The sequence below is a fragment of the Vipera ursinii genome, assembly GCF_947247035.1.
Source record: "Vipera ursinii genome assembly, chromosome: 9".
NCBI lineage: Eukaryota > Metazoa > Chordata > Lepidosauria > Squamata > Viperidae > Vipera > Vipera ursinii.
In genome coordinates, this window is record NC_139523.1 from 24,799,327 (window position 1) to 24,809,517 (window position 10,191).

The 10,191-nt window shown below is 45.5% G+C and overlaps 1 protein-coding gene across 1 annotated transcript; it reads left to right on the forward strand.

Annotated features, from left to right (window-relative positions):
- The first annotated feature begins 952 nt into the window (after window positions 1–952).
- On the forward strand, window positions 953–9,717 carry GMFG (glia maturation factor gamma). The gene is made up of 7 exons (XM_083369027.1): window positions 953–1,078; window positions 2,268–2,364; window positions 2,989–3,038; window positions 6,792–6,841; window positions 8,352–8,434; window positions 9,048–9,121; window positions 9,451–9,717. The coding sequence occupies exons 1-7, from the start codon at window positions 1,076–1,078 to the stop codon at window positions 9,520–9,522; spliced, it is 429 nt and encodes a 142-aa protein (XP_083225153.1). The 5' UTR covers window positions 953–1,075; the 3' UTR covers window positions 9,523–9,717.
- The last annotated feature ends 474 nt before the right edge of the window (window positions 9,718–10,191 follow it).

Below are 10,191 nucleotides of genomic sequence, written 5' to 3' on the forward strand. Positions count from 1 at the left end.
AGCCCACCAGTCTTACATTTATACCGTTCACCCAACAGGCTAAATCTGTCACGTGAACCCAGCCATGCAAGACAGGGCCAGAGCATCCCAGCCAACTGGGTTTGCTAGCTAAACCCTCCACGTGCAGGCGTGTGCTGCAATCCCAGATTGTGTGTGTTGTGATGTTGCTTTCTTCCCCTTCAAGATGGCCCTGCAGATGTGGGTCTGGGTTTGACTCAGTATGGTGGATTTCCCCCAAGGAAATAGGCATCACTTTGCTTGCTTTTCATTCAGAATGTTTATTTACTTTATAGGCTAAATGTTTATTTGTATTAAATAAAAATGAATTAAATTTACATGTTTCCCATCTTGCAGATAAGGCAACTCTTATTTGTGGGAACCTAGTCAGTTGTGGTTTATTTGGAGAATTAAGGTTAAAGCTGATTATATTAGCACCAGATGTAGCTAATCCAATCTGCGTAGGTGATTGCCCGGTTATTTCTCAGCAGTTGGCCTTCCATTGAGTTGAATTCAGCTGATTGAGGATTCTGGGAATAAAGTCCAATCTTTAAGGGACCTACTTGATCTGACCCAGATCTGTTGGGTCCCTGTATTCTGGGAGTTGCAGTCCACAGGTTGTAAAGTTGCCATAGTTGCCCACCCCTGCTTTAGTAGATAAAACCGATTTCCTCTTCCTAAAGAGGATGTCCTGGCTTGCTTGCTTGAGTGACCCACTTTGCTAAACTACTATTTGAATTGGAGCTGAGGACGGCAGCCTCGTCCTAGCCTTAATCTCTCCTTGCCCCTATTCTCCTTTGAAAAATACTCCTGAATACAGCAGCGTAAGTTCCCACCTTGTGGTCTGGGTAGCTCTTCCTCTTTTGCAGCTAAAAATGCAAACCTTTGGCGTTGCTCTTTGCTCCACCCCATCACCAGCAATTACTTCCTCCCGATCTGTCTTTCCTTTGCATCTGTCGGATGCAAGAGCTGAGCTGAAGAGCAACACATCCTGCCCAGGGGAAAAAGCACCGAACCCAGAGCTACGAGATTTCAGCAGACCAGACGAGGAGATAAGACTGGAGAGCAGCGGGGCAGAATGGTTAGCTTAAGCAATTCCTAATTCTGGGTGGGGCCTTTGCTTCAAATATTGGGTTAGCTGGCTTGGAAAAGTGACCTTTTTATTTTGTTTTATTTTACTGGTTACTTTGCCATTTAGTCAGTCAGTCTTTCAGATGCAAAAATCCGTCTGGGGGAGGTTTTGAAGGAACCGTTCCTTTGCCATCTCTCAAAATGAAGCTTCAAGAGAAACAGTTATGGCCCCAGTTGAGGCTCCTGCGGATGGTTGGTAGAAACGCACTTCCTCTGCTGTGCTATGCTGGATTGAAAGATCAGCTTTTCCAAACAAGGGTGTTTCGGAGTGTTTTGGAAGAACTGAGTTTAAGTTATCTCAAAGAGGCGGGCTCCCTTGTGAAAATTTAAGCCTGTTTGGTCCTGAAATGAAGAGTCAAAATTGCCTTTTCTCAGATGAGATTAACTTGACCCCTGATAACCTTGTGATTTCTTGGTCAGTTCAAAACTTGTCTGTTTTTGTGAATGTTGCATCAACAATACACACAGGCAACATGGTTTCCGCTGCCAAAGATCTAACAATCCAGCCTTAAAATGGTGAAGTGGTGGAGGAGATAAGAGTTGAAAGATAAACTCTAACGGTAGGCATTTGTTGGTCTCTGTAATTAAGATTTTATTGATTGACTATAGGCAAATATTGCATGGACCAAACATGTTCAGAATGAGGATGCAGGAACCAAAATCCATGTAAAAAATATATGTTTTGTGGAGGATTAGTGTTAACTTCGTTGTTTAAAAAAAATGAGGAACTGCAAAAGAAGAAAGACATTAGAAAAATATCGCCTGGTTGCGTACAATCCCCCAGGCTTGTGCAACCAGCTCCCCCATCCGTCCCTAACCCATGTAGCCACCTGGAAATTGGAATTTTTAGTATCAGTTTCAATTAAAATTTATATTTACTTCTAATCCTTCAGCTGTAGAAAAACAGACTGGTTTTAAGACAATAAGCTTATTTGGCATATGTCATCTGTTCCCATTTGGGTGTATGTGTGTGTGTTGTTTTTTTTTTATATGAGACTCAAATTTTTGAAAATATAGGCAGCCTTTTGCAGTAATCAAAGAGAAAAGGAGATTCTTGTGGCCTTCAGGAAAATGGAATGATGCACCTGAGTGGGAGAGAAAATCCACATTGCTTTTTCTTTCTTTCTTTCTTTTTTTAGTCAGATTCTCTGGTTGTGTGTGATGTAGATCCGGAGCTCATTGAAAAACTAAAGAAATTTCGTTTCCAGAAGGAGGCTAACAACACAGCTTTAATTAGTGAGTGGACCACCTGTGTGTTGCAATTCATCTTCTGTCCCATGTTTTCTCTCCTTGAATGTTCAAGCGTTGAGACTTAGCACAATTATTAGTGCAAAACAGTGTGCCTGGCCCATATTTCACACAAATTTAGTGCTAGTAGCACTCATATCTGACCTAATGCATTTCAAGAATTTGTGCTTCCTCAGTGATTATGCACGTGTGTTTATGCTTTTAATGAACTCATTGTAGACCATTGTGATTGTGTTTTTTAACCCAAGAGGACAGCAGCCTTCTACTTTGAAATGTATCAGCACTTTGCGGACCTTAATATAAAGTGGCTTTGATGTTCATTGAAACTCTGCTGACAGCTGTAACGGCAACCTTTAACATCAGTGAATTTGTCATCACTTTGAATAAGTGAAGGAGATACGAAAACAGCTCTTGGCTGTAATCCTGCTTACTGTAGATTTCTTCAGCGCTATTAAAAAGTCAGGGCTTCCAGACTAGTGCTCTGTGCCCACTCTGGTCTAGCAGCCATGCTGGAGGATTTGGGAAGGAATGGGTGATAACAGGCTACAAGTTTTCTAGGAACCGGTAGAGGTGAAAAACATGTTAATTGGTTTCTCCTGTCTCTGTCATCAGTGAAAGTTGACAAAAATAGACAACTGGTGGTTCTGGAGGAGGAATTTCAGGTAGGCACAACTTTTATTTCATCTTTGAAACTAAAAACAGTACAGTATTCCCATTAAAGAAGCCCACCCACATTTTGAATTTATTTAAATACCTCTTCGTAATTCCAATCTGTAAATTAAAGCAGCATTTAGAATAGAAATAGGAATGGAATAGAATTTTGTTGTTGCTAGTTGCAAAGTCATGTCTGACCCCATGGACCACGTTCCTCCAGGCCTTCATCTACCATCTTCTGGAGTCCATTTTGGCTCACGCCTGCTGCTTCAGTGACTCCAACCAGCCACCTCATTCTCTGTCGTCCCTTTCTTCTCTTGCCCTCAACCTTTCCCAGCGTTAGGCTCTTCTCCAGTGAGTAATTCTTTATTGGACAAGTGTGATCGGACACACAAGGAATTTATCTCTGGTGCGTTAAGCTCACAGTGTGCATATAAACAGCAAGTAATAGGTCATAGATCATAATCATAGTTACAATCATTAATCAAATAATTTAGCCTTCGAACATATGTTGGTTGAAGGATCAGAGAATTGTCTAGCATGTGTTTGCTGCTAAACACATTACAAAGAGCACTTAAACTGCAGACATGACTCATATACACATTAAGCCAGGGGCGTCCACCTTTGGCTACTTTAAGACTTGTGGACTTCAACTACCATAATTCCATAGCCAGCCATGATGGCTGGGGAACTCTGGGGAACTCCCAGCATGGCTGGCTATGGAATTATGGTAAGTTGAAGTCCACAAGTCTTAAAGTGGCCAAAGGTGGACACCTCTGGTTTAATGGGTATATGAGTCATCTCTGAAGTGCTCTTTGTAATGTCCACAAGTCTTAAAGTTGCCAGGAGTGGACATCCCTGCATTCAACCAAACCAGAGGATGTAGACAAAGCCGCATGTTTTCTGTAGTCTCAAACTGCAGGATGTTCTCCTGTGTATCCAATAATGTGCACATTTGCAGCATGAGGAGAGCTGCATCTCATGAATAGCGTAGTTTCATATGCTAAAATATTTTTTTTGTAAAACTAGAAAGACATAGAAATATGTATCTTATTATAATCAGAGGAGATTATAAAGGAGTTTTGTCTTTGGGGCGTAAAAATGAATGATCTACACTATGGATTAAGATAAATTATGAGCCAGCTCTTTTCCTTGTGTGCAATGGAAAGGTAGCAAGGCTGTCAAATCCTAAATCATATCCAAAACTGAATGTTTTTTCATAGAGGGCACTGAAATCAACCTCCTTTTTATTACTTTTTCATTTGCACTCATTCTTTCCCGTGTGCATGCAAGTACATTTATACACTTATGCATGCGCAGGAATACACATTCCATTTCCACTCCTCTTGATCTTAAATCAGTCATCCAAAGAGTAAGTTCCCAACCTGTTCTGCCACTGCTTGAATCTGACTTAAGGCAACTTCACTTTTTTCCCCCAAAAGCAACTCTTCCATTACACAGTCCAGCCTCCTGGATGTAAATTTTGCTAGAAATTACTGGGCCGGACAAAAAGCAAATTGAATTTCAAATCAAATTTATTATCTCACGGGAACAATGTGCTGATGGCATTGTTTGTCTTCCTATTTAATTCAGTATGTTTTACAATCTTCACACATGTCAGCGAGATGTTCATGATTTGATCTCTGGTTCACTGCTTTTTTTGCAAAGCACAAGGAGTCGGTGGGATTCTGCGGAAAGCTTCATTTTATCAGAATGCAGAATCATTTTAACGGTCCTGAGGGAATCCTGAAAGCAAAAAGCAGCACTTAATAATATTAAAGTTAGGATGAGGCAGAAAATAGATGCTTCTAAATAGAATTAACCACTTAGATTAGTCAGGGCAAGCAGGGAGTCAAGAACAATTACTTCCATCTTGTGGGATCCAAATATTAATTGATGTTCTGTCTTGAGATTACCCCCTATAATAGAGGTGGTCCTCGAGTTGCAACCACAATTGAGCCCAAAATCTCTGCTGCTAAGCAAGGCAGTTGTTTTGCCCTGTTTTACGGCCTTTCTTGCCACAGTTGTTAAGTGAATCACTGCAGTTGTTAAGTTAGTAACGGGGCCATTAAGTAAATCCAGCTTCCCCAATGACTTTGCTTGTCAGAAGGTTGCAAAAGGAGATCGCGTGACCCAGGACACTGCAACCGTCATAAATATGAGTCAGTTGCCAGGCATCTGAATTTGGATCATGTGACCATGGGGTGCTGCAACGGTCGTAAGCATGAAAAAGTCCTTTTTTCCAGTCGTCACTAAAGGAACGGTGATATTCAAGGACTGTACTTGGGCTCCTGTTCTTAGGTTGTCTGACTCTGGGAAGGTCTTGTGTTGCCCTCTGTTGCTGCCCTCCTCACCCCCCCCCTGCCTTCCAAGCCCCCCTGAGGCCCACCTGTACAGAGTTTATGACTGGGCAGAGAAGGGCTGGTGGCAGCACCCTTATCAGAGGCTTCTTCCCTGGCTGCATCAGTTCTGCTGCCTTGGGAAGGACATGAGTGGGGACCTTGCCAATCTCTTTAGTCAGAATAGAGCTGGAAGGGACCTTGGAGGTCTTCTAGTCCAGCCCCCTGTTCAAGCAGGAGAGCCTGTACCATCTCAGACAAGTGACCGTCCAGTCTCTTCTTAAAAATCTCCAGTTGATGGAGCGCCCACTCCACCCACCCACTTCTGAAGGCAAGCCGTTCCACTGATTAACTCTTCTAATCAAGAAGTTTCTCTTTAATTCCAGGTTGTTTCTCTCCTTGACTAGTTTCAATCCATTGTTTCTTGCCTTGCCTCCTGGTGCTTTGGAGAATAAGTTGATCCCCTCTTCTTTGTGGCAGCCTCTCAAATACTGGAATGCTGCTATCATGTCCCCCCTATTTCTTCTTTTCTCTAGATTCTTTGAGCTGTTTTTCCCCTCCTCCTAAACAACCATCGCTCTTTTCAGAGCTTAAGCACCTCAAACGCAGTGGAACAAATGAAGAAAAGAGCTTTCAAGCCCCTTTTTTCACCACACCGAGTCAGGGCAGGCAGCCTTCAAAGACAGAAACTTCCCTCTGATGCAGAGCAAGACGCAGCCTCACCGTTGCTGCTTCCTCCTCCTGCGCCCCCACCCTCCGCTGCTCTGGAGAGCTGCAAGCAACCATCAGCATTTTATGGCCCATTTTATTCCACTATCTGGAGTGTCGAGAGGCTCTGCTGAGGCTTCAAACTGTGTTGGCATTTTGATGTGATAACTGCCACCTGCCCAGACTTTCCAGCTCCCTTTAGCCAGGGCAGCTCCACCTGATGCCTGGCTGTTTGGGTTGGGGAACTAGACGGGGAGACCCTACCTGCCCTAAATGCCTCATGGGGGGCTAGTGCAGGGCCGGGGGGGGGGTGCATCTCTGAACGTTATACATTGTGCTAGTGTATAATAGAAACGTAGAATCATAAGACTGGAAGGGACCTTGGAGGTCTTCTAGTCCAGATCTTATGCCAGGGGTGTCCAATCTTGACAACTTTAAGACCTGTGGACTTCAACTCCCAGAATTCTTCAGCCAGCACAGCATTTGTCTGAAATGAACGGGGGGTTGGGCTAGAGGACCTCCAAGGTTCCCTTCCAACTCTTGTTATTCTGCTGGAAACATTGCATGGCTTACATTTTGGACGTGCTTTCCCTGCTTCCAACCCCACAAGCAAAGTTGCGTGTAGGTGTCAGCTGATAAATCTGCCCCCCCCCGTGTTTGCAGTCCCCGTGACTCTGAGGTCCCGCCTCTTCCCTCCCCTCTTCTCTTCCGCAGGACATCTCTCCTGAGCAGCTGAGTGAGGAGCTACCCGAGCGCCAGCCCCGATATCCTGATCCCAGTCCCTCTCCTGTCCCTACCTGGCAGTCGCTCCGCGTTGTTCCCCTGGCTTCAGGAGAGACGAGAGGAAGCCTTCCCTCAGCGAAGGTGTAATTAATTCATGAAATTTGCTCTCAGGAGGGGGCAGAATATGAGAGGAATCTGCAGGTTAATTAGCAAAATCTTACCCAGGGTTAATCGCTATAATGTTTAAAGGATAGTCGATGGGGAAGGCCGTTTCAGCAGACAAATCTCGCAGCAGTTTCTCAGGAACATCTGGCCGGCCACCCAGAGAACTGCGTTTATAGCTAAATAGACCTTTGTTCTGAGCAACAGCCAGATCCTGCTCGCTTAGCTGCTTCTTCTTCTTCTTCTTCTTCTTCTTCTTCTTCTTCTTCTTCTTCTTCTTCTTCTTCTTCTTCTTCTTCTTCTTCTCCTTCTTCTTCTTCTTCTTCTTCTTCTTCTTCTTCTTCCTCCTCCTCCTCCTCCTCCTCCTCCTCCTCCTCCTCCTCCTTAGTTTTGGGCTGTATAAATCAGGATGACCACGAGATAACAGCTTTACAGGTAGCTGACTTGCAATAATTTTTGGGGTGACTGTTTGAAGTTACAATGTCACTGGAAAAAAGTGACTTATGACTTATGACCTTTGCAGCATCTTCACGGTCACGTGATCGAAATTTGGATGCTTGGCAACTGGTTCATATTTATGACGGTCGCAAAGTCCCGGGGTCACATGATCCCCTTTTGCGACCTTCTGACAAGCAAAGTCAGTGGGGAAGCCGGATTCACTTCACAACCGTGTTCCTAACGCAACTGCTGCAGTGATTCACTTAACAACGGTGGCAAGCAAGGTTGTAAAATGGGGCAAGATTGACTTAACAGCCGTCTGACTTAGCAGCAGAAATTTTGGGTTCAGTTGTGGTCGTAAGTCGAGGTCTTGCCTCTGTTGGAGTTTTCTCTATTTCTGTGCTGCTGCCTAATGCTCACCCAGAGGTTTGCCGCCCAGATGAGTTTGACCTGTGTTAAATCACTGCTGGACAGAAGGCAAACAGTGTCACTTGTCCATTGTGTCACAAAACAAATAGCCACATAAACATGGATCCCAGCTAAGAGGACAGCGTTGCCAAAGGCTGTGATGCTGTCTGTGTAATAGGGAGAGAATTAAAGCGGCTATAAGGAGGCGAATAGTTCAAAGGAGAAATGGATCCTGCCTTCCCGAAGTTTCTGAGCAGCAGGCAGAGAGTACAGGTTAGGCTGTAAGGAACAAAATACGTTTTCAGCCAGGAAAGCAGCCTGGGTATCTCGGGATTACCTTGCCAATGTGGTAAAGGCGAGGTCAGATTGGGGATGGGCTCCATGCTTACGAGCAAGCACTGCCAAAAGAGCCCCTCAGAACGAAGGGATGGAAATCCATCCGCCAAAGGATGAAACGGATCTCTGTAGACTTTTCAGGGTCCCTGTCCTGCTGGCTTGCTCTGAAATTCCCCTTTGTTTCCTTGACTGTCTGCGTGTGTCCACATTTGTTGTCTACAGCTACAGATATACGCACGATGATGGGCGGGTCTCTTACCCGCTTTGCTTCATCTTCTCCAGTCCAGCGGGTAAGATCCGGTAACCGTCTCAACCGGGGTGCTTAAGACGGGGCTGGTTTTTAGGAGGTGGGCTTGATCCCGTATAACAGGGCTCTCCAACCTTGGCCGCTTTAAGACTTGTGGACTTCAACTCCCAGAATTCCCCAGCCAGCCTGCGCTGGCTGGGGAATTCTGGGAGTTGAAGTCCACAAGTCTTAAAGCGGCCAAGGTTGGAGAGCCTTGCCATATAGGAATAAATGCAAACCTTCGAAGGCTGCAGGATGTGATTCTGAGTAGGCGTCGTTGCAGTTTCCCCTTAACAGCTTAACAGCCGTGGCTAAAATAATGGTAAAAATTGGGTGTGACTCTCTAAGCAACTGCCTTGCTTAGCGAGGGAAATTCTGACTCCAACTCTCGTCGTAAGTGGGGGACCGCCTGCCCTGTGTGCTTTCCCTTTTTCTTCCCCGGAGGGAGCGCCCTGGTCCAGCCTCTCTGTGGCTTTGGAAGGGGACGCCGCTGCCCAGCCCAGTCAGTCCCGTCTCCTTGAGTGCCCGTGAATTATGCCACCCTTTGCAAGGCATTCTGGCTCAGATAATGAATGCTAATTGCCAATAAACAGCTCTTCCCTCTTCCCTCCACCCAGGGTGCAAGCCGGAGCAGCAAATGATGTACGCTGGAAGCAAAAACAGGCTGGTGCAGGCAGCTGAGCTCACAAAGGTATTTAATCCTGGTTGTTGTTGTTTTTAATTTTTTTACTGTTTACCGTTCTGCCAATCCCTTTGACTCTTCCAGCTTTGGGGGGAAATTTTTCTTACCCTCTCCTTCCTACGGCTGCTGATGCATAGAACATAATTACCAAGTTTTTTATTCATCTTGCTTTCCTTGCTGCCGATCGCTATGTATACTCGGTGAGTATGGTTGTTGGATTTATATTCTCCTGCCTTGGATTTCAATTTTGTAAAATGTCCCATTTATATGTAGCATAGAGCAGAGTCATATGTACCGTGCTGAATTATTAATGACGGCGGCCATTCTCTTTTGACTAGGTCTTTGAGATCCGATCCACCGAAGAGCTGACGGAGCAGTGGCTGAAAGAACACCTGGCTTTTTTCCGCTAACCATGGGTCATTCAAAGAAGACCCACGTTTTCACTTAACCCCCAGCCTCCACTAGATTCTGCCCTTCTCTCTCTAGAGATGCCGCCACGGGAGGCGCAGAGCAGAAGCTGTCTCTCCATCACCATCCTTGCTCCATCAGCTTTTTGCTGGTCACTGCAAATAAAACTGGCTGAGTCTATGCTTTCCTCTCTGAAACGTAGCCCTGAACTTGTCGCCTTGGGGCCTGATTGAAGTTTCCGGGAAGCGCCCTTTGGCTTGGCGCAAAGGGTCTCTTTGGCTGGTGGTTCTCCCTTGTAGTGCAGCTGTTCACCACCCGGGGGCACTGTCTGCCCACTGGAAAGGTCCTGGCAAGGTAGAGTGGACACCCAGTCCTGTATTGGGGTGACCAGCCTTTCAAAGACTTTTAAGGGTGGGACAGGGAGAGGAATGCCCACAAAGGCAGCTTTCCAAAGCCTTCCAGGGTGGTGACACAGAACGCTGCACACTGGCTCCCTTCTCTCAGCAAACTGGTCAGATTGCCTTAGAAATAGGCTGAAGAGATTCTCTGGCAGGGAAAGGGCTCTGGCTGTCTTGCACTTAAGCAGAAGGAAATATCTGTAGCTCGGGTGTGAACTGTGGGGTCCTTGGTGCTCTCTGGTTTTCTTGGAGGGAGGGGGAGGAGGAGGAGGA

Bases quoted from the DNA above. Each gene is read 5' to 3' on its own strand.
- GMFG (XM_083369027.1), top strand. The intron at 6,842-8,351 runs ATATCCTGATCC...GCGTGTGTCCAC, and splicing joins CTACCCGAGCGCCAGCCCCG to ATTTGTTGTCTACAGCTACA. The intron at 8,435-9,047 runs GTAAGATCCGGT...CCCTCCACCCAG, and splicing joins CATCTTCTCCAGTCCAGCGG to GGTGCAAGCCGGAGCAGCAA.